Source organism: Carassius auratus, chromosome 20, assembly GCF_003368295.1.
Source record: "Carassius auratus strain Wakin chromosome 20, ASM336829v1, whole genome shotgun sequence".
In the NCBI taxonomy this organism is placed as follows: domain Eukaryota; kingdom Metazoa; phylum Chordata; class Actinopteri; order Cypriniformes; family Cyprinidae; genus Carassius; species Carassius auratus.
The window spans coordinates 13795231-13822377 of NC_039262.1; the positions used below are offsets into that span (position 1 = coordinate 13795231).

General features: G+C 39.1%; 1 protein-coding gene across 1 annotated transcript; it reads right to left on the reverse strand.

Annotated features, from left to right (window-relative positions):
* Positions 1 to 16934: 16934 nt before the first annotated feature.
* LOC113121009 (uncharacterized) lies at positions 16935 to 23366 on the reverse strand. Its single transcript, XM_026291207.1, has 7 exons — positions 23234 to 23366; positions 22214 to 22406; positions 22042 to 22110; positions 21758 to 21859; positions 18552 to 18957; positions 18290 to 18427; positions 16935 to 18099 (listed from the first exon to the last, which is right to left on the reverse strand). Exons 2-7 carry the CDS (start codon positions 22403 to 22405, stop codon positions 17879 to 17881), a joined length of 1128 nt encoding a protein of 375 aa, XP_026146992.1. The 5' UTR covers position 22406; positions 23234 to 23366; the 3' UTR covers positions 16935 to 17878.
* Between the last annotated feature and the right edge of the window lie 3781 nt (positions 23367 to 27147).

Below are 27147 nucleotides of genomic sequence, written 5' to 3' on the forward strand. Positions count from 1 at the left end.
CTCAAGCTAGACGTACAAATGGCAAGGAAGCAAGAGAGAGTGAGTCAAAGTCAGTGAGCGTCCAGTTCCTGTTGCTTTGAGGCTCATTGCAGTCTCTTTAAATCAACCTCTGCACTGACTGGGTGGAGTGCAAGCCCTTCTAATAGACAATGGGAACAGGTGTTGAGGTGGAGCAGGTATTTATCTGGGACAAGTATGCATGTAGACAGCTCTCTGTCTAAGGGGAGGTATTACATCAACAACAGTCACTGCACAGGTGCAATCATGGTGAGTAATGCTTGAAGAGTTTTTTGATTAGTCGGCTAATGCATTCACGTGCAGTAGGCCTACACAAATGAGCAATTTCAGTACATTGTTTTTATTTTTATTTCCACATTTAACTCAGAACAAGAGATTAAGACAGATTGCTCTCAGAAACAAATTGTTTCATGTCAGTATAAAACGTACAACTGGGTTCCTTAGCCCTGTTTCTGGAGAACCGGACATACCTGAACAAGCTAGTCAAGGTGTTCAGGTATTACTTATTAGAAGAGTGGGTTACATTGGGATTTGTTAATAATCTATGTATGACACGGGTACGGTGGCCCAGTAGTGCACAAAACAAAAGAAATCATCACAACACAATGGAAACAAGCCACAACACAACACAGTTCAATTCAATTCAATTCAAGTTTATTTGTATAGCGCTTTTTACAAAATAAATCGTTACAAAGCAACTTTACAGAAAATTATGTTTCTACAATATTTAGTAGTAGCTAGTAGTTTGTGCACATTTGACAGGATTTTAGAAAAAAAAATAATAATAATACAAGACGTAGTCAGCTAGACGATGAACTATCAATATTATTAAGTTATTATATGATTCAGTCACACATTTTGCAATAATTGTTAGTTCTGTTTGTTGATTCAAGGTTAGCATCATCTGGGGTCCTCTGAGGGTCAGCATCATCTCTTCTCAGGTGTTCTGGATCCAGACTGGAGCTTGTTTAAATCCTAGTTACCACGGGATGTAAATCCCGTGGCGAAACATAGAAACAAAATACAGACATCATTAGCATAGCTGCTGATCCAACAAAGTAAAATTAGTTTAACCCAAGCTAATGAATAAAAATGCAACTTTGAACAGATGCAACTACACTCACAATTAAAAAGAAACATTATTCGAATGCTTGGCGAAAGAGATGTGTTTTTAATCTAGATTTAAACAGAGAGAGTGTGTCTGAACCCCGAACATTATCAGGAAGGCTATTCCAGAGTTTGGGAGCCAAATGTGAGAAAGCTCTACCTCCTTTAGTGGACTTTGCTATCCTAGGAACGACCAAAAGTCCAGCGTTTTGTGACCTTAGGGTGCGTGATGGGTTGTAGCGTGGTAGAAGGCTAGTTAGGTACGCTGGAGCTAAACCATTTAGGGCCTTATAGGTAAGTAATGATAATTTGTAACTGATACGGAACTTAATAGGTAGCCAGTGCAGAGACTGTAAAATTGGGGTAATATGATCATATTTTCTTGACCTCATAAGGACTCTAGCTGCTGCATTTTGGACGACCTGTAGCTTGTTTATTGAAGAAGCAGGACAACCACCTAGAAGTGCATTACAATAGTCCAGTCTAGAGGTCATGAATGCATGAACTAGCTTTTCTGCATCAGAAACAGATAACATGTTTCGTAGCTTGGCAATGTTTCTAAGATGGAAGAATGCAGTTTTTGTAACATTGGAAATATGATTTTCAAAAGACAAATTGCTGTCTAATATAACACCCAGATTTCTGACTGTAGAGGAAGTAACAGTACATCCGTCTAGTTGCAGATTGTAATCTACAAGATTCTGTGTAGTGTTTTTTGGTCCAATAATTAATATCTCTGTCTTATCCGAATTTAATTGGAGAAAATTGTGTGTCATCCAATCTTTTACATTTTTAACACACTCTGTTAGCTTAGATAATTGGGAAGTTTCATCTGGTCTCGTTGAGATATATAGCTGAGTATCATCAGCATAACAGTGGAAGCTAATTCCGTATTTTCTAATAATATTACCAAGGGGCAACATATATATTGAAAATAGAAGGGGACCTAGGACGGATCCTTGTGGCACTCCATATTTTACTGATGATAAATGAGATGACTCCCCATTTAAGTAAACAAAATGGTAGCGATCGGACAGGTAGGATCTTAACCATCTTAGAGCCTGCCCTTGAATACCTGTATAGTTTTGTAATCGATCTATGAGTATGTCATGATCTATGGTGTCGAACGCAGCACTAAGATCAAGTAAGACTAGAAATGAGATGCAGCCTTGGTCTGAGGCAAAGAGCAGGTCATTTGTAATTTTAACAAGTGCAGTTTCTGTGCTATGGTGGGGCCTAAAACCTGACTGAAATTCTTCATACATATCATTTTTATGCAGGAAGGTGCTCAATTGAGCAGACACAACTTTCTCTAAAATTTTAGACATAAATGGAAGATTTGAAATAGGCCTATAATTTGCCAGTACACTAGGATCTAGTTTTGGTTTCTTAATAAGAGGCTTGATAACCGCCAGCTTGAATGGTTTTGGGACGTGTCCTAAAGTTAACGACGAGTTTATGATATTGAGAAGCGTTTCTTCTGCTACAGGTAACAGCTCTTTCAGTAATTTAGTGGGTACAGGATCTAATAAACATGTTGTTGGTTTAGATACAGTGATAAGTTTATTTAGCTCTTCCTGTCCTATGGTTGTAAAGCGCTGCAGTTTATCTTTGGGTGCGATGGATGAAACTGAAGTGTTAGACGCTGTAGAATCTACATTCGCTATTGTATTTCTAATGTTATCTATTTTATCAGTGAAGAAATTCATAAAGTCATTACTATTTAACGTTGGTGGAATATTTGAATCAGGTGGCATCTGGTAATTTGTTAACTTAGCCACTGTGCTAAATAAAAACCTTGGATTGTTTTGGTTATTTTCAATGAGTTTGTGTATATGGTCTGCCCTAGCAGTTTTTAGAGCCTGTCTATAGCTGGACATACTGTTTTTCCATGCAATTCTAAAAACTTCTAAGTTAGTTTTTCTCCATTTGCGTTCAAGACTACGAGTTAATTTCTTGAGAGAGTGAGTATTACTGTTATACCATGGTACAGTACGTTTTTCTCTAACTTTTTTCAATTTGATTGGGGCAACAGCTTCTAATGTATTAGAGAAAATAGTGCCCATGTTGTCAGTAATTTCGTCTAATTCGTGTGTATTTTTGGGTACAATTAGCAGTTGAGATAGATCAGGCAGGTTATTTGCGAATCTTTCTTTGGTGGCTGGAACAATAGTTCTGCCCAGACGGTAACGCTGCGACATATAGTTAATATCAGTTATACGCAGCATGCACGATACAAGGAAATGGTCTGTAATATCATCACTTTGAGGTACAATATCTATAGCAGTAAGATCGATTCCATGCGATATAATTAAATCTAGTGTATGATTAAAACGATGAGTGGGCCCGGTGACATTTTGCTTGACTCCAAAGGAGTTTATTAGGTCAGTAAACGCAAGTCCTAATGTATCATTTGCATTATCAACGTGAATATTAAAATCTCCCATGATTAGCGCCTTATCAACAGTAAGCACAACACAATGGAAACAAGCCAAAACACAACAAAATAAGCACAACATAATGGAAACAAGCTACAACACAACCAAATAAGCACAACACTATATGGAAACAAGCCACAACAATGAAATGAGCACAACACAAGGGAAACAAGCTGCAACACAACAAAGTTAACTAAAAACTAAAGAAGAAAGCCACAACTCAATGAAATAAGCAAAACACAACAGAAACAAGACACAACAATGAAATTGGTACAACAAAACAGAAACAAGCTGCAACACAACAAAATTAGCAAAACAACCACAACAAGCCACAACACAACGAAATTAGCACAACACAACAGAAACAAGACCGAACAAGGAAATTGGTACAACACAACAGAAACAAGCTGCAACACAGCACAGTGGAAACAAGCCACATCAATGAAATTAGTACAACACAACAGAAACAAGCTGCAACACAAAGAAATTAGCACAACACAATTAAATTATTCCTATGCATTGTGTTGTAGGGATTTTGTTGTTGTGGAGATTTCGTTGTGTTGTGTGCTACTGGGCCACCGTAGACCCTCCAGGACTGACAAATAAATATTTGCTGTTAAGATGCTTAAACTGCCCACCTCACTCTGAAAGGCTTTCAAAAGTAATTGTAATTCTTTTTTTAAGAAATTGACATTATTATTCAGCAAAGACACATTAAATTGATCAGAAATTACACAGATGTACAAAAATATTAAGATAAAGGGAGCTTCTGTGGCTGATGACTGTCATAGCCTAGCAGAATAATAAGAATATTTCGCAGCTTTGACTTTCCTCTAAACCAGACACAGCTACCATATAGATTATGAGAGCTTATAGAGAGCTCAGTGTGTATGTAAAAGTCAGTGTGTGAAACTGACCAAAGAAAGTTTTTATTAATGCCTGTGACTGTTCTTTAGATCATTTATGTAAGCATGTCTCTGAGGATTTCAAGGTGCGTGAAGAATCTTTATGGTTTCTTTAAGCATTCTGGCCCTTTAAACTCTTTGTGTGCCTGCTCAGTTACAATGAGGTGATGCTTAGTTCTCTTATTTATTTTCCTTAAGATGATGTTGCTGCATAAATTATGCTATTTTTGTTTTGATGTTTTATAGGCTCTTTTATCTCCGTCAGATGGATGACTCAAAGAGAGAGAAGGAGAGGAGTAAGTGAGTCCCTGGGGGAGAAGGGATGTTTTTCCTTCCCTCCTTCACTTACATTTGTCTTTGCTTCCGAGGTCTGTTTCACAACACACGTGAAAGCAGTGCATATTTATTTCCCCATTTATATTAACAGGCTACAGGTCACACTGTCCACACAAACACAGTTCTGCTTAGCAGTAAAATATGTCTGAGATAAATAGCACTATAAACATATTGATCAACACAATCTTTTGCCATATTGGCCTTTTGGATAAAAAGATAAAATAATAGATCATATTACTCACCAGTTATTTGAAAACAAATGTCAGTCAGGGTTGATGCGAGTTTCACACAGTGACAGACACAAACAGCAATTTCTGTTCAGTAAATCTGACTGAATCCAGCGTTCATAGCTACAGCTTGAGATAAATGTAAATGTGGCACCTATTAAATCAATTCTCAATGTAGTTTGAAAAGCTATACTAAGTGTTAGCGGCGGATGGCAAGATATCAATTTGTTTCAACAGGTATTAGCTGGTTGTGATGTAACTGATTGATTACAACATTAGGAAGATAAAGTGAAAATAAGTAACATGACATTCAGCCAGGATTGTCATTGAATTGTCTGAATTCGTGCTCTCCAAAGTGAACACACAGAGCAGTGAACACAAACCCAGAGCAGTGGGCAGCCATTTATGCTGCAGAACCCAGGGAGCAGTTGGGGGTTCAGTGCCTTGCTCAAGAGCACCTCAGTCGTGGTATTGGAGAGAGCGCTGTGCATTCCTTCACCCTACCTACAATTCCTGCCGGTCCGACACTCAAACTCACTAACCATTAGGCCACGACATTCATTCCCTTTCTTTCAGAACATGCTCCTTGTTCAAGCTCTTGTTCAATCCAGGCTGGACTATTGCAATGCTCTCTTGAAAGGTCTTCCAGCCACTTCTATCAAACCCTTACAATTAATCCAAAATGCCACTGCAAGATTAATCTTTTATGAGCTGAAAAGAACGTGCATCAAACCTCTGTTCATCAATTTGAACTGTCTTCCAGTAGCTGCTCACATAAAATTCAAGCCATTAATGTTTTCCTACAAAACCATCACTGGCTCTGCACCCCTAAATTAATTACTTCAGACTTGTGTGCCCTGTAGAAGCTTGCGTTCTGCAAGTAAACATTGCTACATTGTGTCATCCCAAAGAGGCACAAAATAATTTTGACAGACTTTTTCATTAAATGTTCCCTCCTGGTGGAATGACCTGGACAACTCAATCCGAGCAGCTGAGTCATTAGCCATCTTCAAGAAACGGCCAAAAACTTATTTTACCCTCTAACTCTAGCACTTTCTATTCTATTTTAATTATACTTTATTTATTTATCTTCTTTTTTCTAAAAACACAATTTTTTGTCTGTGTGTGTGTGTATATATGTGTGTGTGTGTATGGATCTTTTGTTAGTTTTGATTGCTTCTATTGTCCTCATTCGTAAGTCGCCTTGGATAAAAACATCTGCTAGATGTAAATGATTGAATGCAGGCAAATACGAGGGATACCTGGGGTCCTTGTAGCACCTTTTAGCGAGTTTGCTAGCTGTTGCAAGGTAGGGATCCACTTTTCAGTGTGCTTGATGAGCTTGACTTTTTACCTTAAGGATTGAAAATTGTTTTCTTCTTTTTTTTGTGTGTGTATTGAACATAACACCTCAATCAGTGGTTCTCAACTTAAAGGAGTAGTTTACCCAAAAATGAAAATTTAGCTGAAAATTTACCCACGCTTAGGCCATCCAAGATGTAGATAAGTTTGTATCTTCATCACAACAAATTTGGAGAAATATAGCAGTACATTGCTCACCAGTGGATCATTTGAAGTGAATGGGTGCTGTCAGAATGAGAGTCCAAGCAACTTATAAAAACATCACAATAATCCACACAAATCCATTCCATCAGTTAACATCTTGTGAAGCAAAAAGCTGTGTGTCTGTAAGAAACAGATTCATCATTAAGCTGTTTTAACTTTCACAAGTAATTCCTTCTGAAAATTTCCCTTTTTAACTATTTTTTTATATATATAAATATGGACAGCAGGGAATAACACAACAATGAAAAGCAAGAAATCATATTTGACATTCACATGTGAGACTTAATGTTTATGATTTGTGTGTTTTAAGTTAGGCTAATATATGATGCGATTTGTGATTTTTCCTATATTAATGAAGCAAAAGCCTACTGTCTGATGGTAGACACATTTTTTTTTTCTTTTTTAAGGATTTATATGCTATTTGTGTTAGTACCGTTTAATTGTGTTCGACCTCCTGCATAGAAAATTGCTTTAATGGTGCATAGCTATTTCAAATACTTGGTGTATTATTTTTATGTTACCATGCTGATGTGCCTGGTGCACAGCTTGGCACTGTAATGTTAAACAGGCCTTGCTTGTATTTATGTAGGTGTCCTCTCATCTTTCCCTGCTTTTTGCAAGGTTTGTTATTCTCTAATGTTTGCCTGTTTCTTAGTTTCTTTCACCTGATTTTATCTCTTCGGTCCTTGCCAGCTCCCTCTTTCTCAGAGTGTGTCCCATGTGAAGTGTGGTAAAGGCTCCAGTATGTAGTGTAAATGTCAGGGACTGAAGGATACTGAAGAGACACAGAAAGGAACAGCGAGGGAGAGCAAGTGACATTTTGGATGTGTCCCAAGAGAGAATTCTGACGGATAGGAACATGTTCACTCAGCAACATTACGCAACACGTACGCACACAGCCAAACATACACACACACACACACACACAGTTACTTCTTTTCAGCAAAGTTAAAAGAGAGAATAAGAGATATAGAGGATACTTATCAGGAATGTAGAGGGAGAAGGAATAACAGAATAAACAGAAGGAAACGGATAAAGAGGAGATGCGGAGAGAACAGGAAGGGTGACTTATCTGATGGCTGAGTTCTTTTTCTATCTGTGACGTCTTCAAGCAACAATTTTGTTTCAGTGTAGAGATTCATTGATTTTCCCTCATTTTTCATTGGATTTTAGCCTGATTTTGACGATTATTTTATAATTTTGATAGTTAATGGGAGTTATATATGAAACGTTGGGAGGTGCATGTTCTTTTAATCCTGACAATCACAAAACAAGGGTGTTTAAATAGATGCCTACTTCAACGTATTCTTGTAACCAATCAACTTCTTCCTTTTTCTGTTTACTCTCACCAGCCAAGATAGAGACCAGTGATGGATTACAGTAAACCATCTGGATGCTCTGGTGTGTAAATGATATACCTGATATTAGTCATATTTTCACTGTATCAGGTTTATGGATTGTTTGGAAGCACTGTTCAAAAGACTCTTCATTCAAAATTGCACTATGAAGACATCTTACATTAAATTTATGCATTTGGCTTTTGTTTTTCAAACTCAAAGCATTAAAAATAAATAATTAAATGAAAGAAAGATAATGTAATGCATTCCCTGGTAATCTTGCCTATGCCTTTGGCATTCTTGTGGTGCTATCTTGTGAGCTACAGAATTTGTTATTACGAAACCTCATTGTGTTTTTGTACTCCATAACCATTGGATTTAGTGGTCTATTATAGTGCAAAAGACACAAAAGTAGTGTGATTTGAGGTTAGTAAATTTTGCAAGTTTACACACACAGATACACACGCAAAAAATAGGTCTTGTGTGCAAGAAGGTCTCGGTTTGACATGAAGGATTCCCCTCAATGCATGAATTCTCTTCAAAGCTGTCAGAGAACAGGGTCAGTCAACATATGTGACCTTTGACACCAGCCTTCACCTCATGAGCCCCTCAGAGATGTGTGCCTGTGTATATGTGTGTATGTGGTTTCTTACTATTTGGAAAAGTGAGAAAAGGTGTTCCTGTCTTTTTCCCCCCTTGACATTGCTTGTTCAAATTCTTCGTCATTGGCTCAGCCACCCATGAAGCCCACCGACTGATCTTCTTTATGAGCTCTTCTCGAAGGAAAAATGTATTACTCAGCTTTTTCAGAGGGCATAGATGAAATAGAGACCTCGGTTATGTTTCATTTAACAAGTGTTTCTCTAAAAACGAAAACGGTATATATGCACATGAGACAATTGTTGAGATTCATTAAAAATATTTATAAAAAGAACTATAAACTGGTATAGACAGGTTATTTGAGATAATCTGGCCTTGGAAGAATTTGATGGGATGCTTAAATGTATGACTTTTGATTGCAGACTTTGTTGTGAAACATTGTTAAGGTCTCTGAAACTTTATAACTTTTTGCATCAAGAGAAACAACTGGGGAGTAGGAGACTTAAATAAAAATCTTCATTGCTTTTTATTAAATTGCATTTTATTTGACTATTGAGACATTAAAGGGTTCGATTTGGTGAGCTGGTTCAAGAAGAACCGGATAAATCAAATGATTCATTCGCGAACCAGACATCACTACACTGCAGTGTTGTGAACGCACTCACAACAGACCCGGAAGAGAAGACAATGCTGAATAAAGTCGTAGTTTTTGTTATTTGTGGACCAAAATGTATTTTTTTTTTTTTATGCTGCAACAAATTCTAACTGACCCTCTGATGTCACATGGACTACTTTGGTGATGTTTTTTCTTACCTTTCTGGACATGGACAGTAGACCATACATACATTTTCAATGGAGGGACAGAAAGCTCTTGGACTAAATCTAAAATATCTTAAACTGTGTTCTGAAAATGCCAGAGATCTCATGGGTTTGTAACGACATGAGGTTGAGTCATTAATGACATAGTTTTCATTTTTGGGTGAACTAACCCTTTAAACGCATCTCACTTATTGGTTAGTTGTAGTCTTTGATCATGAATGGGAAGCAAATCTTTTAATTAACGTTCCCTTCCAAATGTCCCCTTTTGCCTTTAAATCTGCAAAGCTACACCAAAGACTAGAATATGCCATTTCAGTATGAATATTTTGACTGAGTAAAATATAAATTTGGTGCAAATGTTGAGGAGCAAAAATTTGAAAGCAGATGATCATACATTAGTCACAAATCTGGTTCTCTTATAACTAGTAACTTAATAGAAACAAAACAGCTTGTGCGACTGAAAGAGACTCTTATCGGGTTATTTATAAAGCACAACCACACAACAGGAAACAGATCAAGGGAGGTCTGGTAGTTAGGTCCGCTAAAAGCTTTTTCCCATCTAGTGAACAAACATCTCACTCTGTCCCATGTGGGGCCTGTTCCAACCTCCTATTGGCTGAATCATCTCCTGGCTGCTTGCAATCTCCTTCCAAAAATGCCATATCCAGAAATTAAATCATCAGCTTTGGTCCTTATGACGTGCTTCTCAATGCATCATTGGTATCTAGTATGTTGCACATTTATTATACTAAGTGTGGTTCAGATATATTAACACATTTACTGACATATCACTCAAAACTTACTGATATAAAAATTATAATTTAAGTACTACCAGTGCACAATGCATATTTCTTAATATTAAGCCCAAACTGTTTTAATGTCGCTATTGATGATGATTGTATAATGAGTGTCCCTGAAGTATACTTGCAATAGTTCCACTTAAGACAATCAAATATACTTACTTCAGTATATCTTTAGTTGGACTTCAGCACTACTTTTGCATCATTATGTGCATTAAGTACAGAATGAGTTCTTCCAGTTTAGCAGACTTTAAATTAGTGCTGTCAAATGATTAATAGTCTACAAAATAAAAGTTTTTGTTTACATAATACATGTATGTGTGCTGTGTATATATAATATGCATACATCAATACACACACACATGCATGTATATACTTCATAAAAATGTTACATAATATATACAAAATATATACTGTATATGTGTGTATTTCTAGTGTATACATAATATCCACAGAACACAGATATATTATGCAAACAAAAACTTTTATTAATCACGATTAATCGTTTGACAGCACTACTTTTAATATACAGTACCAGGGTCTATAAATTATAAACGTAAATATATCTGCCTGTTTTACTTAACATACCAATATGGATGACAATAAAAAATTGCTTAATAAAAAGTTGCGATGTTTAATTTTCCTCTGATATTTCTGTTGCTGGTTTTTCTGGCTTGCAGTTTTCTTAAGACACTCATTGATGAGAGAGGTAAATGATCATGCCATTTGTTCCTGGTCAATTTGAAGAGCCAAAACGCAAGATGACTGAACAGATGGTGGTTTATTTATCGCCGGGAAGACATGGCACATTTATCATTTGCCCCGTTAGTTATTTAATCAGCTAACTTTTTACTCTGATGGCACTGAATCCAGACAGCTCATTAACAGAGCCGCCTTCTTAATATGCTAAACCACCTACTTTGGGCTCTCAGCTTCCTCTCCCTGATTATCCGCTCTCCCAATGAGAGATCTTCAACCGCTCTCCTGCTGATCAAGGGCTTACTGTGTGCCTTGATGTTGCAACCTTTCATATAAAGGTTACGTAACAGTGCAGAACTGTGCCTGTCTGTGTGTATGCATATTTGTGCATCTCAAAAGTCAAAGAGATAAGCACTTTTTTTTTTTTTTTTGACACTTTGAAGATTAAGAGCTGTGATGTCGAAGCTGCAGATTAGATATGCACTGATTGGATAATGAAGAAAAAAGTGGCAGCAGATTTATTCTTAGCTTAATTTGCACCTGTGTTGTTTTCAAACTCTATTTCTTACATAAGTACTTTAACGTTCTAGAAGTTGGAGGGAATTGTGGGTGACTGAAAAGAAGAGAATATGTGTGGGCTCTTAAACCATAGTTGTTTAATGTTGTTTAGGCTGTCGAAACTGATTTTGTATGTATAAGCCTATATATTGTTTGCAAATAATTTGCTCTCTGTCCCAACATATCCATTTTAAGAGAACGTAAATCTTTGAAATGAGCAGCTAAAAATGTAATGTTTCATTAGCATACTGACATTCCACTCTGCAGCTGATATATTTACGAAAAGAAAAGATGTAATGAGTTTCGTGAAAATGTGGCAGTACTTTATTTTCCAGAACAATTTTAGTGTAATGGAAGTCAGATTGTGGAATCTATTTAGTTTATTTCAACAATCTGAAATTGTTTATATTGAAGTTAAGTGCATTAGATGAGTTCAGTGCTTCTCCTTATGGATAAACAAGTATGACAGTGTGGAAATGAAAGTGATCAGTGAATTCATCTACATATGATTCAAATTTTGAAACGACAGATGCACATGCATACATGCAGCAGCACAGGCACACACACACACACACACACACACACACATACCTACTTAACCACAATGTGAGGACGTATGACTGGAAACCCTACCTTTAGGGACACCCCTTTCTGAAGGGTCTAGAGACTAAAGAAAGATATGACTGCACTTCTGGAGAATCTGTCATCACAAATATCACTTGATTTTATCAATAAAAGCCTTCCTTAAAGACCTGACATTTTACCTTCACTTTAGGGACATTATTTTATATGTCGCTTTTGGGGACATTAAACACAAACTCTGATCAAGTCATACTTTGAGGACCATGGTGATACACAAACTCTGGTTAAGGTATACTTTCAGGACATTGTTGAGATGGTATATATTATTTATCCTAAGAAGACAGAAGTAGAATATTACAATTCAAAGTTCCAATACTGGACAGTGAAATCAAGCTAGTGCAAAGATACAGGTGTGAGAGAGTAAACTGGGTTTCTTCTTTTCAGCAAGATCACTGTAAATGGGTAGCCTACATGTTTTGTCTGATTTGTAGCTTGAGATCAAGTGCCTTTGGCTGCTCAGTTGGGGAATGACAATTAACATTCAGAAATGTTATTGACTTGACTGATTGACTATCAGAAGCAAAAGATGAACAGAATTGAGCTGAATAATAACCCTATTTTCTTTAATTTCAACTGCAAAACAGCTCTACATTAGTCATTTCATAATTGTTGACATTTGCAAGTTATTTTATGTGTGTGAAGCTCCTTTGAAACCATCTGTATTGTATCATGCGCTATAGAAATAAAACGGACTTCACTTCATGGCAGAGAACCTTTCACTGACCGAATCTGCATCCCTCTAGTTAATTTAGCATCGACTGTAAACTAATCATTATCACAAAAACATCTTAAGGAGTTTTCCTCACCAGAGTCATCTTTGGCTACACACTGGGGTTTTAAGACATTAGGCATGTTCCTCTGTAAAGTGTAGTAATTGTCAAAAAAACTCTATACAAATAAAAATAGTGATACACACTCCGATTAAATGACCCTTTGGGGACTCTAGCGACATACACACTCTCCGATTAAATGACCCTTTGGGGACTCTAGCGACACACACACACTCCGATTAAATGACCCTTTGGGGACTCTAGTGACACACACACACTCCGATTAAATGACTCTTTGGGGACTCTAGCGACACACACACACTCCGATTAAATGACTCTTTGGGGACTCTAGCGACACACACACACTCCGATTAAATGACCCTTTGGGGACTCTAGTGACACACACACACTCCGATTAAATGACTCTTTGGGGACTCTAGCGACACACACACACTCCGATTAAATGACCCTTTGGGGACTCTAGTGACACACACACACTCCGATTAAATGACTCTTTGGGGACTCGAGTGACACACACACTCCGATTAAATGACTCTTTGGGGACTCGAGTGACACACACACTCCGATTAAATGACTCTTTGGGGACTCGAGTGACACACACACTCCGATTAAATGACTCTTTGGGGACTCGAGTGACACACACACTCCGATTAAATGACTCTTTGGGGACTCTGATTAAATGACTCTTTAATATTAACAGTCTTGGACACATTGTGTTGAAAGTGCACATTGCAGTTAATGACAGAACAACAATGAAAAATCAATTAACTTGGAGGTGGGAATGATTCTCAGTGCCCAACTATCCTCTGTACTTCCTCCATCCACCCTTCTTCAAAATCTCTCTACTTCCTCCTTTACATTCTCTCCCTCTTTAACTCTACTCCTCCCTCTTCACTCCTCCCTCTCTTTATCCTCTTTAACTCTACTCCTCACTCTTTTTACCCGCTTTACTCCTCCCTCTTTTCATCCTCTTCACATTTACTGCCTCTATTCCTCCCTTATATTAGCTGTGCTGGACATGGGCTGTGGCTGGATGTAACCGATTGGTGAGAGTTGCCGTGTGCAGATGAGAGAAGCTGAAAACTGAGATGTGATGTCAGACACTTTCTGCTTCCTGTAGTGATGCTCAGGCTAAGTTTGCATACTTTACTACAGCTGAAGTGGAATAAACGCATTTTTTTCCAAATACAGATAATTCAGAGACATTTTCATTCAATACATGCACTAATGTTTGTACAAGAATAAAGTTCAAAATAAGCCTAAATACCAGTGAAGTGGGGTCTATCGCAACTACATGAAAAGAGCTTTTACTGTTATAAAGAACAGATGTGATCCTTAGTGGAACTGAAGGTGTGAGAAGAAAAATGAAACACACGTGATCATTGTCAAGCAGTGTACTCTGCCAATCGTGGATTAGCTGTGTCATCATCAGAGCTCGTGAGTCGCTCTAGAGAATCTGCTCTATCTGAGTCCTCCTGCTCTCCAATCACTCTAGTTGTACTCTGTTGCCTTATGGCACAGTCACGGGCATCGCTGTCTGAAGTCAGACACAAGTTCTAACCGTCAAGAACTGCTCAAGTTAGCCGCTGATCGTTCTGTGCAGCGCTGCATGAAGTCCAACAAGCCTAATGCTCTCCTCCCCTCCCTCTTTACGTCCCCTTTACATTCTCTCCTCCCTCTTTACGTCCCCTTTACATTCTCTCCTCCCTCTTTACATTCTCTCCTCCCTCTTTACGTCCCCTTTACATTCTCTCCTCCCTCTTTACATTCTCTCCTCCCTCTTTACATTCTCTCCTCCCTCTTTGCGTCCCCTTTACATTCTCTCCTCCCTCTTTACATTCTCTCCTCCCTCTTTACGTCCCCTTTAAATTCTCTCCTCCCTCTTTACGTCCCCTTTACATTCTCTCCTCCCTCTTTACGTCCCTCTTACATTCTCTCCTCCCTCTTACATTCACTCCTCCCTCTTTACGTCCCCTTTACATTCTCTCCTCCCTCTTTACATTCTCTCCTCCCTCTTTACGTCCCCTTTACATTCTCTCCTCCCTCTTTACGTCCCCTTTACATTCTCTCCTCCCTCTTTATGTCCCGTTACAATCTCTCCTCCCTCTTTATGTCCCGTTACAATCTCTCCTCCCTCTTTACATTCTCTCCTCCCTCTTTACGTCCCCTTTACATTCTCTCCTCCCTCTTTACATTCTCTCCTCCCTCTTTACGTCCCAGTTACATTCTCTCCTCCCTCTTTACATTCTCTCCTCCCTCTTTACGTCCCCGTTACATTCTCTCCTCCCTCTTTACATTCTCTCCTCCCTCTTTATGTCCCGTTACAATCTCTCCTCCCTCTTTATGTCCCGTTACAATCTCTCCTCCCTCTTTATGTCCCGTTACAATCTCTCCTCCCTCTTTACATTCTCTCCTCCCTCTTTACGTCCCCTTTACATTCTCTCCTCCCTCTTTACATTCTCTCCTCCCTCTTTACGTCCCAGTTACATTCTCTCCTCCCTCTTTACATTCTCTCCTCCCTCTTTACGTCCCCGTTACATTCTCTCCTCCCTCTTTACATTCTCTCCTCCCTCTTTACGTCCCCTTTACATTCTCTCCTCCCTCTTTACATTCTCTCCTCCCTCTTTACGTCCCAGTTACATTCTCTCCTCCCTCTTTACGTCCCCTTTACATTCTCTCCTCCCTCTTTACGTCCCCTTTACATTCTCTCCTCCCTCTTTACGTCCCAGTTACATTCTCTCCTCCCTCTTTACGTCCCCTTTACATTCTCTCCTCCCTCTTTACGTCCCAGTTACATTCTCTCCTCCCTCTTTACGTCCCAGTTACATTCTCTCCTCCCTCTTTACGTCCCAGTTACATTCTCTCCTCCCTCTTTACATACTCTCCTCCCTCTTTACATACTCTCCTCCCTCTTTACGTCCCCTTTACATTCTCTCCTCCCTCTTTACGTCCCAGTTACATTCTCTCCTCCCTCTTTACGTCCCCTTTACATTCTCTCCTCCCTCTTTACGTCCCAGTTACATTCTCTCCTCCCTCTTTACGTCCCCTTTACATTCTCTCCTCCCTCTTTACGTCCCCTTTACATTCTCTCCTCCCTCTTACGTCCCCGTTACATTCTCTCCTCCCTCTTTACGTCCCAGTTACATTCTCTCCTCCCTCTTTACGTCCCCGTTACAATCTCTCCTCCCTCTTTACATTCTCTCCTCCCTCTTTACGTCCCCTTTACATTCTCTCCTCCCTCTTTACATTCTCTCCTCCCTCTTTACGTCCCCTTTACATTCTCTCCTCCCTCTTTACGTCCCAGTTACATTCTCTCCTCCCTCTTTACGTCCCCTTTACATTCTCTCCTCCCTCTTTACGTCCCCTTTACATTCTCTCCTCCCTCTTTACGTCCCCGTTACATTCTCTCCTCCCTCTTTACGTCCCAGTTACAATCTCTCCTCCCTCTTTACGTCCCCGTTACAATCTCTCCTCCCTCTTTACATTCTCTCCTCCCTCTTTACGTCCCCGTTACAATCTCTCCTCCCTCTTTACATTCTCTCCTCCCTCTTTACGTCCCCTTTACATTCTCTCCTCCCTCTTTACGTCCCAGTTACATTCTCTCCTCCCTCTTTACGTCCCCTTTACATTCTCTCCTCCCTCTTTACGTCCCCGTTACATTCTCTCCTCCCTCTTTACGTCCCAGTTACATTCTCTCCTCCCTCTTTACGTCCCCGTTACAATCTCTCCTCCCTCTTTACATTCTCTCCTCCCTCTTTACGTCCCCTTTACATTCTCTCCTCCCTCTTTACATTCTCTCCTCCCTCTTTACGTCCCCTTTACATTCTCTCCTCCCTCTTTACGTCCCAGTTACATTCTCTCCTCCCTCTTTACGTCCCCTTTACATTCTCTCCTCCCTCTTTACGTCCCCTTTACATTCTCTCCTCCCTCTTTACGTCCCCGTTACATTCTCTCCTCCCTCTTTACGTCCCAGTTACATTCTCTCCTCCCTCTTTACGTCCCCGTTACAATCTCTCCTCCCTCTTTACATTCTCTCCTCCCTCTTTACGTCCCCGTTACAATCTCTCCTCCCTCTTTACATTCTCTCCTCCCTCTTTACGTCCCCTTTACATTCTCTCCTCCCTCTTTACGTCCCAGTTACATTCTCTCCTCCCTCTTTACGTCCCCTTTACATTCTCTCCTCCCTCTTTACGTCCCCTTTACATGCTCTTCTACTTTACGTCCTTTAACGTCCCCCTTTACATTCTCTCTTCCCGCTTTACGTTTGTATTTAGGCTTATGTTGAACTTTATTCTTGTACAAACAGACACTGTATCAAGCAGTGCATGTATTGAATGAAAATGTCTCCGAAATATCTGTGTATTTGGAAAATAATGCATTTTTTCTACTTCAGCTGTGGTAAAGTATGCAAACAGCGCGAGCGTCTCTTAATTTTAATGTCTACACCTTTATCTTAATTTCTTTTAATTTAGCTCCATTTCTTACTAAAAGAGCATAATGTGCAAAGTGTTGAAGTGTTTGTGCCTCCCTACAAACCACCCTTTCTTTTAGGAGTCGTGATCCTGTTCCGCACATAATTTTTCACACCAGTCCATGTTCCCTGCTTCAAAGCTTCTGGCTCTGCATCACTACGGGAAGCAGAAAGTGTCTGACATCACATCTCAGTTTTCAGCTTCTCTAGTCTGCACACAGCAACTCTCACCAATCAGTTACATCCAGCCACAGCCCATGTCCAGCACAGCTATTCACTCTTCCCTTTTTTATCATCTTTACATTCTCTCCTCCCTCTATGACAGAAATATCAAAAAGTTTAACATGACATTTCATCCAACTATATTGTAACTGAACAAAGAAAATTGACTCTTACTATCCTCTACTTCTTCATTAGCCTTCTTATACTCTAACGTTTCACTTTATATTCTGTTTCATTCCATCCACAAAATATTTCTACACCTTTATCCTCATTTCTTTTAATTTAGCTCCATTTCCTACAAAAAGAGCATAATGTGCAAAGTGTTGAAGTGTTTGTCCCTCCCTACAAACCACCCTTTCTTTTAAGAGTCGTGATCCTGTTCCGCACATAATTTTTCACACCAGTCCATGTTCGCTGCTTCAAAGCTTCTGGCTCTGCGTGAATGCATCTTTCACAGTCTTGCTTACCAGGAACTTTGCATGTCTTGATGAAACTCATCATGTGTCTCTCTACTGCTTTTACCTCACTGTCCTCCCATTTCTTTTTTGGAGCATTTGAAGAACCTATGAAATAATTAAAAAGTAAATTCTCATTACACATTCTCATTACAACTAAATCGGTGAGTAAAGAGCAAATCAAGACTGTGTTCCCAATGCATAATTTTTTTTTTGAATTTGTCTGGATATTGCTGCATGGAGCTAATTCATGTTTATTTGATTATTGTTGTTTGTGCAATGTAGAGATTTTTCTTACCTTGATCCTCCTGTGAAACAGCTTGTTCAGATTGAACAGGTTGATCAGTCTGTACTGGTGCTGGTGCTGGTGTCTGAGATAGGTCACTGGAATCCTCCTCATCACTTGACATGGAATCACCTTGGGCCTCAAGTTGCTCTTAATAATTAATTAACGAAAAATGAACACTTTATTGCTTATACCTAGTATCTGTGACATGAATATATACATTGTTTTGCAAATATGTACAGCACAGATACACACAGAGCATGTATACTCATACCATTTGGGTCGATTTCAATGTCATCAAGTTTCTTTCCTTTGTAGTCAGACAGTGTTCCTTTCTCCATGGCCATTAGGACTTTACTCATTTTTGCCAGCTGCAGTGTTCCCTCTGGTAACCGATAAAACTGTCTGTGGATTCGGATATCGTGACCAAGGAAATCAGCCAGTTGGTCTGCTTCATTCTCATTAAGGTTAAGAATTTTAGACATGGTTGCTATGTGTTTCCTGAGCCTAGTTGATGACAGTGCTTCAGGGTTCTTTATGCCACATTCGCAAGCAGCTTTGTTGATGCGCTCTCCTCCTCTGTAGGCAGGCGAGGATGATGAGGGCTGCACAGGCGAGGTTGAAGGTGACGTGGGTGACTTGGACTTTGGAGTGGCTACAGAAAAAAAGAGACTGGCCGCCTGGCCCACACGAAAACAAGGATAAATATCTGAAGGGCCTTAAATGTAGTCACACAATGCTGATGTTGTTAACATTAACAATTTGAGAACAAAGTATAGTTTGCACGGTTTGATGTGATATGATAATTGATAAGCGATTGTTAGATTTAAAGGTGGGGTATGTAATTGTCTTTTTTGTCCATTTTTTCAAAATCACTTGAAATCCTATTCCTAACCCACTTACAGCCACTGAGTTAGAAGCACTGAAATGAAAAGTAAGCAATTTAATCATCTGTGGAACAGGCAGGACTCGAAAAACTCCAGCCAATCATTTCCAAAACTACCTAGAATCATTAGACAGTAACTGTGTCAATCAAATGGTCGTACCATACCCCCTCCCCATCGTGTCCATGTACAGTATTGTTCAAAATAATAGCAGTACAATGTGACTAACCAGAATAATCAAGGTTTTTCGTATATTTTTTTATTGCTACGTGGCAAACAAGTTACCAGTAGGTTCAGTAGATTCTCAGAAAACAAATGAGACCCAGCATTCATGATATGCACGCTCTTAAGGCTGTGCAATTGGGCAATTAGTTGAATTTGTTGAAAGGGGTGTGTTCAAAAAAATAGCAGTGTGGCATTCAATCACTGAGGTCATCAATTTTGTGAAGAATCAGGTGTGAATCAGGTGGCCCCTATTTAAGGATGAAGCCAACACTTGTTGAACATGCATTTGAAAGCTGAGGAAAATGGGTCGTTTAAGACATTGTTCAGAAGAACAGCGTACTTTGATTAAAAAGTTGATTAGAGAGGGGAAAACCTATAAAGAGGTGCAAAAAATGATAGGCTGTTCAGCTAAAATGATCTTCAATGCCTTAAAATGGAGAGCAAAACCAGAGAGACGTGGAAGAAAACGGAAGACAACCATCAAAATGGATAGAAGAATAACCAGAATGGCAAAGGCTCAGCCAATGATCACCTCCAGGATGATCAAAGACAGTCTGGAGTTACCTGTAAGTACTGTGACAGTTAGAAGACGTCTGTGTGAAGCTAATCTATTTTCAAGAATCCCCCGCAAAGTCCCTCTGTTAAAAAAAAGGCATGTGCAGAAGAGGTTACAATTTGCCAAAGAACACATCAACTGGCCTAAAGAGAAATGGAGGAACATTTTGTGGACTGATGAGAGTAAAATTGTTCTTTTTGGGTCCAAGGGCCACAGGCAGTTTGTGAGACGACCCCCAAACTCTGAATTCAAGCCACAGTACACAGTGAAGACAGTGAAGCATGGAGATGCAAGCATCATGATATGGGCATGTTTCTCCTACTATGGTGTTGGGCCTATTTATCGCATACCAGGGATCATGGATCAGTTTGCATATGTTAAAATACTTGAAGAGGTCATGTTGCCCTATGCTGAAGAGGACATGCCCTTGAAATGGTTGTTTCAACAAGACAATGACCCAAAACACACTAGTAAACGGGCAAAGTCTTGGTTCCAAACCAACAAAATTAATGTTATGGAGTGGCCAGCCCAATCTCCAGACCTTAATCCAATTGAGAACTTGTGGGGTGATATCAAAAATGCTGTTTCTGAAGCAAAACCAAGAAATGTGAATGAATTGTGGAATGTTGTTAAAGAATCATGGAGTGGAATAACAGCTGAGAGGTGCCACAAGTTGGTTGACTCCATGCCACACAGATGTCAAGCAGTTTTAAAAAACTGTGGTCATACAACTAAATATTAGTTTAGTGATTCACAGGATTGATAAATCCCAGAAAAAAAAAATGTTTGTACAAAATAGTTTTGAGTTTGTACAGTCAAAGGTAGACACTGCTATTTTTTTTAACACACCCCTTTCAACTAATTGCCCAATTGCACAGCCTTAAGAGCGTGCATATCATGAATGCTGGGTCTTGTTTGTTTTCTGACAATCTACTGAACCTACTGGTAACTTGTTTGCCACGTAGCAATAAAAAAATATACTAAAAACCTTGATTATTCTGGTAAGTCACATTGTACTGCTATTATTTTGAACAATACTGTACTTCGAATGGGTGGAGTCAAAGGAAAGAAGGTAAGACCATAGGAGTTGTGTATTTTCAAAATCTCCCGGCCGTTTTGCAAATCACATACCCCACCTTTCATCAGCGCGATTTACTGCAATGCTTTTTTTCCCCTTAGTTGGTCAGAACAAAAGTGGATGTTACTTGTTCCAGTGTCATTTTCCGGTGAACATTCTTCTGTTGGTCATGACTCATACTTCCAAAAAGTATAATCGGTCATTGCAAATGACAGTATCCACACCGACGCGATGTGATTGACAGCAGCGCGTTCTCCTCAAAACATTGGATTCATTCTCCCTGTGCCGTGTTAAAGCACAACCCATGTAAAGTTGATAGTTCCACGAATGACTGCAATTGCAGATTTCGAAACAGAAATGGCGACAAAGACGAAAAACTAGGACTGCAGCGTTAAATAATTTCTTGTTTGTTTTTTTTAATTGTGAGTACATAAATACATTTCAAATGACACGGGTGCTTGATGAAGTCGATATGCACCTACAAATCAACTTAAACCAAACCATTCTATGGTTTGCCAGCAATAAAGATATTTTCTATTTGAACACCTGAGCACCAGCTAATAGTGGTTTACTGTGTTGCGTGTTCATTATTTTGGGGGCGGAGCAATGAAGGGAGGGGTGTGTTTGTTTGGGTGTCGATTTCAAATATTAAGTGTTTCTCAGAAATCACTTATTGCATTTTTAACTAGCTGGCAGTAAACATCAGTAGATAGTTGTTGCATGTTTAAGATGGTTACCGTTTTATTCCTTGATGTTCTTGATTTGCCTGACTGCTTATGAGGACCATTGCTGTTTACCTTGTCCAGTTCAGGAGAGGAAACAGAAGCTGCACAATGGGGCTAGATGTCAGAAAAGAAACCAGTGAATATCAAAATATCAGAATATTTGTAAAGGACAAAAAAACTTGTTAATGTTCATTCCTCTAGCTGTCCTATACTTTATATATCATTCCACACACAACTCTATGCTGAGAGAGTCAATAATATAGAATAATGATACAGATGTTTTAAAGTGGACTTACAGATTTATGCAGGCGCAAACTGCTGACTGGCTTTTTATCAGTGGATTCTGCTGATGCTTTATTCAAAGTCTTGAGAAATATGAGACCACAATCACATAGTAACTAATCAGAATTAGAGTAAAAAATTATCATGAATTACTGATCAATCTCTTTAGCATTTTATTGATAGTACCTTGACTCGCCATGGCCAATCTGAGTCTCCATAATTGTAAGTGATTTCCTCTCCTGGTAGAATGTCTCGTACAGCAAACAGACACAGGTGAGGTTTTCTGCTCACTTCAACAGTTCTCATTTTGCAAGTAGGATTTCTGGTCTCATCGTTTGCAAGTCTTCCCAAAGACAAGTCTTCTTTAGATGCATCCATGCTATAAAAACATAAAATGAACACTCAATACTTATAATCTTAGTATATATGCTAGACATGTACAGTTATTTTTACAAGTGGTTCTGAACCCCAGTCCTGGGAACCCACCGCTCTGCATATGCTGTATGTCTGTGTTTTAATCCACCTGATTGAGATGAGGAGTTCATCATCAGAACATGGCTCTATGAACTCATCTGAGTGCATCAGGTGAAGGAGACCTACAGAATCTGCAGAGGAGGGTCTCAGAACCACTGATCTATATGATAGTGTACTGCAATGTATGGTAATGTACAGCTCTCAGATAAAAGCATCTAAAAGTTACCATGTTGTTCTCTTTAGGGAATACAGGGGGAATTTTTTTTGATGACTCAAAGAAACTACACTCCGTACTCTATGTCAGTTCATGGTGAATTTGAAGTATTAGGGTGTGTTCACATGTGGCATGTTTTTTTAGACTGTTAATGTGGTTCATCTGAATAAATGTGAAAGCTGCTATTTGAAACCTGGTGCGACCAAACAAGCGGACCGAGACGCTGAAAAGAAGGGTCTCAGTTGGCTTCCAAATGAACTCTGGTGCAGTTCAAATGAAATATGAACATAACATGGACCAGAGACATGTAAATAAACCAAAAACAGGAATATGTGACCCTAAAAAGGACAGACTGGTCAATCATAACTTAGGTTCAACGATAGAAATGCCAATCTGAACACTAAGCGTATCCGGACCAAAAGAAACGAGCGAACAGAACTACAGGCATGAACTAAGTATCTTACAGTTCCAGATATTTTAGCATACCTACTACATCAATCCAACAGTTCTGTACTCACCACCAATTTTTGCCATGCCACTGAAAATCAAACAGGAACGTGTTCTCAGCTTCAGTGTAGTGTCCAGTTCGGTCCAGACTCTCCTGTGAACTCAGAAGTTCACCTCTGTATTCAAGAACAAAATCACCTCTGAAAAAAGCTCCAGTGGTGAAAACTCCACGCCCTGAAGAGGAGAAATACATTAGCTTCAGTTTCTTTAATGTCAAATATTATTTTGATTCTTACTAAAAGTTCTCTACCATATGATGTACATTATATGATGTAGAAGGGAAATTACTGAAGGAAAATAGTCAGCCAGGCTAATCTCAAAGCATGCTTTGCTTTTCATACTTTTAAGTCTTAAAATTATACAGTTAAAATTACATACATTTTCTTACACAAACAATATGATCATGGCTATATATTGTTTAGAACAGAGTGCCGCAGTGATGACGTATTTTTGAAGGGCAACCCGGTAGTTCACCTCACCTAGTTCCCTCCACAAAAACCTTATAGGATTTTAGAACCCTATAGAAAATCCATATCCTTGTGTAATATATATAATGTTTCTACATTCTTGTAATGTATGTTTGACTGATTGTGTGCCTTTATAAGTAAATCAGGTTAATGACGTCAAAAGCAAACCATATGTGTATCTGACTTTGTGTATTTCATATGTCATGTCACTTGTGATGTTAAATAAAGCCCAAGAGTATTCCAGAATATCAGTGGGAATCTTACACTCATATTCTCCTCTCATCCAGTATCGGATGCAGGATTTTGTCTGTACCACCTCTGCATGAGATGAGAACACATTTTAAGAGTTTCTTGGGTAGAGAAAACGCTTGCTCTCTCTGGATGTGCTTAAATCCACAATAAGGACACTTTCCTGTCACACATCACACATGCTCACTTCAATAAGCCACAGAACACAGGTTAAAGGGATAGTTTACCCAAAAATGAAATTTCTTTCAGTAATTACTCACCCTCATGTTGTTCCAAACCCGTAAAACCTTCGTTCATCTTCAGAACACAAATTAAGATATTTTTGATGAAATCTGAGAGCTGGATCACTCCTCCATAGACTTCCAAGGGACTGAAACTTGTTGGCCCAGAAAAGTTATAAAAGAGATCGTTAATATAGTCCAAGTGACTACAGTGGCTCAGTCTTAAGTTTATCAAGCGACGAGAATACTTTTGTGCGCATAAAATAAATAAAAATAACGACTTTATTCCACTATTCATTTCCTTCTCTCTGGCCACGAGTGAGTTCACGTAGTAAAACTGTGCAGTGCGTCTGTGTTGCACGTCACACGCATCACACACATGACCAGCGTCGGCCAATAGTGAGCCTACGTGGTGACGTGTAACACAGACCCACTGCGCAGTTTTACTACGTGAACTCACTCGAGGCCTAGAGAGAAGGAAATGAATAGTGGAATAAAGTCATTATTTTTGTTGTTTTTTGCACACAAAAAGTATTCTCGTCGCTTGATAAACTTAAGACTGAGCCACTGTAGTCACTTGGACTATATTAACAATCTCTTTTATAACTTTTCTGGGCCAACAAGTTTCAGTCCCTTGGAAGTCTATGGAGGAGTGATCCAGCTCTCAGATTTCATCAAAAATATCTTAATTTGTGTTCCGAAGATGAACAAAGGTTTTACGGGTTTGGAACAACATAGACAAAATCTAGCTGTGTCGATTGGTTTATGCTTATGCCGTTTATGATTACCTTAGTCTGCGTTTACATGACCACCAGAACTGTTGGCTTATTATGCATAATTGGGTTATGTATGTGCAAATAAACATTGACTTTGGGTTGATGGAACCAGAAGTGCAAAAATGCAACTGCTTTGTTTTACTGTACGACGTACACACCTCCGCCGACTTGAGCTTCCAAAGTTACCGGAAGTCATTCATTTTCAATGGAAGCTGGCTTCTCTCAGCTGCAAGGAGCGTCAAATTCCTTGGCATGGCGTTTTGAGCGACTAGAGCGTCAATCTGAAAGTTGAAGTAGCTCAACTTTATGGTAATGAGCTATGTTCAGCGGCAAGCAGCAGCAAAACGCCAGCAACCAATCGGAATATAGACGTCCTTCGCGCTGGCTGATTCCGGAGAAACATACGATGTAAACTTTCGTTCTTACCAAAACATTAGTTCTATCAACACGCTATCAAACTGTGTCCAGCCTGAAGTTCCGCTGGACGTACCTCTCGTGATCGAGCCGCAGCTGCTGCACCAGCCGGTGATACTCTCTGAATTGATAACGGCCCTGGAGGGTTTCATGAACCCAAAATCTCCGAGTCCGATGTCTTCTCAAGCAGCACCAAACACAACAACTTCACGATTATCCGACAGTGATACACATTTGAGAATGAGCTCAACTTATTTGAAATATTTACGAGCGCTCGTTTTAAGCGGGAATGCAATTAATTTGCTCACGGTAACACCAATTTGACCAATTACATTAAAGTAAATATAATATTAATATAACAATAATAGCTAATTATTTTTCTTCCCAAACAAATGTGACCAAAACGGTATAATAATTCTGTCATTATAAATGGTTCTTCAGTGTATTGCTTGTTTTTCTGTTTATTACATTTTATGTTGTGACACTTCTCTTCTCCATGCTATGTCAGAGCAGCCAAAGCGTCAACAAGCTTCCCCGTACTTTTTGACAAGCGTCATTGACAGGGCGGCCAGAGCTTCTTTGCAGCTCAAGTCGGCGGCTGTGTGTACGTACAGTTAGGGCTCATGCCAGCAGAACTCTATTCAGGAATCTGGACTGCACAATAAAAAATATATATATTTATAAAGTACTGTTTAACTTGTGGCCTAACAACCATATGACTTGCCTTACATTAAATTCTCAGTTTTGTAGATTAACATTATTACTAGGGCTGGGCGATAAAATGATAATGATAATTATCATGATATAATTTCTCGATAAAACGATATCCAGAGTTCGATAAATGTTCGATAATGTTTATGCGCCAAAAGCGGAACCGAACTCATTTGACCCACGCGCCACAATGCGGACCGTTTTTTCCGCCTCTGGCTCAATTAGTCCAAACGGCAGCGCAGCATGACTCGCACGAGCTCACTAGAGCAGATGCGTTTAACTGCTGATCGGTCTCTGTCATCAGATCCCAGTGAGAAGCGCTTGACTTTCAGCCAGAACAACAGACGTTTCAGTGTTTAAACGCAGTTTAAAGGCCGATTAAACCGCGGCTGACAAACAGGAGAAAACACCTGTGGTCAGTCAGAAGGCTTCTTTGTCCTACAACATTCCCACCATTTGTCGGATTTACTGGTAACGTTAGCCTAATAATATTAACTGCACCATGAAATGTGGGATATACAGTAATTGGATGTTTTATATTATTACAGTTGTTTTCAGTCGCAAACAAGTATTTGTCCAAGCAGTTGTCATATTTTCAAAAACTCTAAACACAATTAGCACAGCATCTGTCTATTGTGGCCATACCATTCACACATTTCATGTCGTTTTTACACAATATGGAGTCATTGAACACATTTCCACAATGCTTACATTTTCTGAACAGACAAGCTATACCTCCAACAAAATTATGGATCGTTTTTGTAGTATTTTACAATGTTAAACAACACAACATCCCACAATAGCAAAAACAATGTTCCAAACCTGATAGATAAGTATAAAAAAAAATCTGCTTCTGCAATTAATAGTTCAAAACAATTATCTTAGCTGATTTATGTTGTGTAAATTGGGCCACCACAGCTGATTCCAATCTGGCTTAGACTCAATTGCAGGGGTTATTTTTTTCTATTACACTGACACTTATACATAAAAGGAGGACTTTGAAGAGTGATGTTTTTGGAAACAGAAACAGAAAAAGACAAACATAATGATATGACGAGAAGAGTAAGAGCAAGGGCCCAGTGAGAGA

What these genes read in the sequence shown, in the direction of transcription:
- LOC113121009 (XM_026291207.1), bottom strand. Translation starts at nt 22,405, where the DNA reads ATGGATGCATCTAAAGAAGACTTGTCTTTGGGAAGACTTGCAAACGAT. An exon ending in GTTTGCGCCTGCATAAATCT is followed by an intron (nt 21,860 to 22,041) that starts GTAAGTCCACTT and finishes TCTGACATCTAG; the next exon opens with CCCCATTGTGCAGCTTCTGT. An exon ending in CATTGAAATCGACCCAAATG is followed by an intron (nt 18,428 to 18,551) that starts GTATGAGTATAC and finishes TTAATTATTAAG; the next exon opens with AGCAACTTGAGGCCCAAGGT.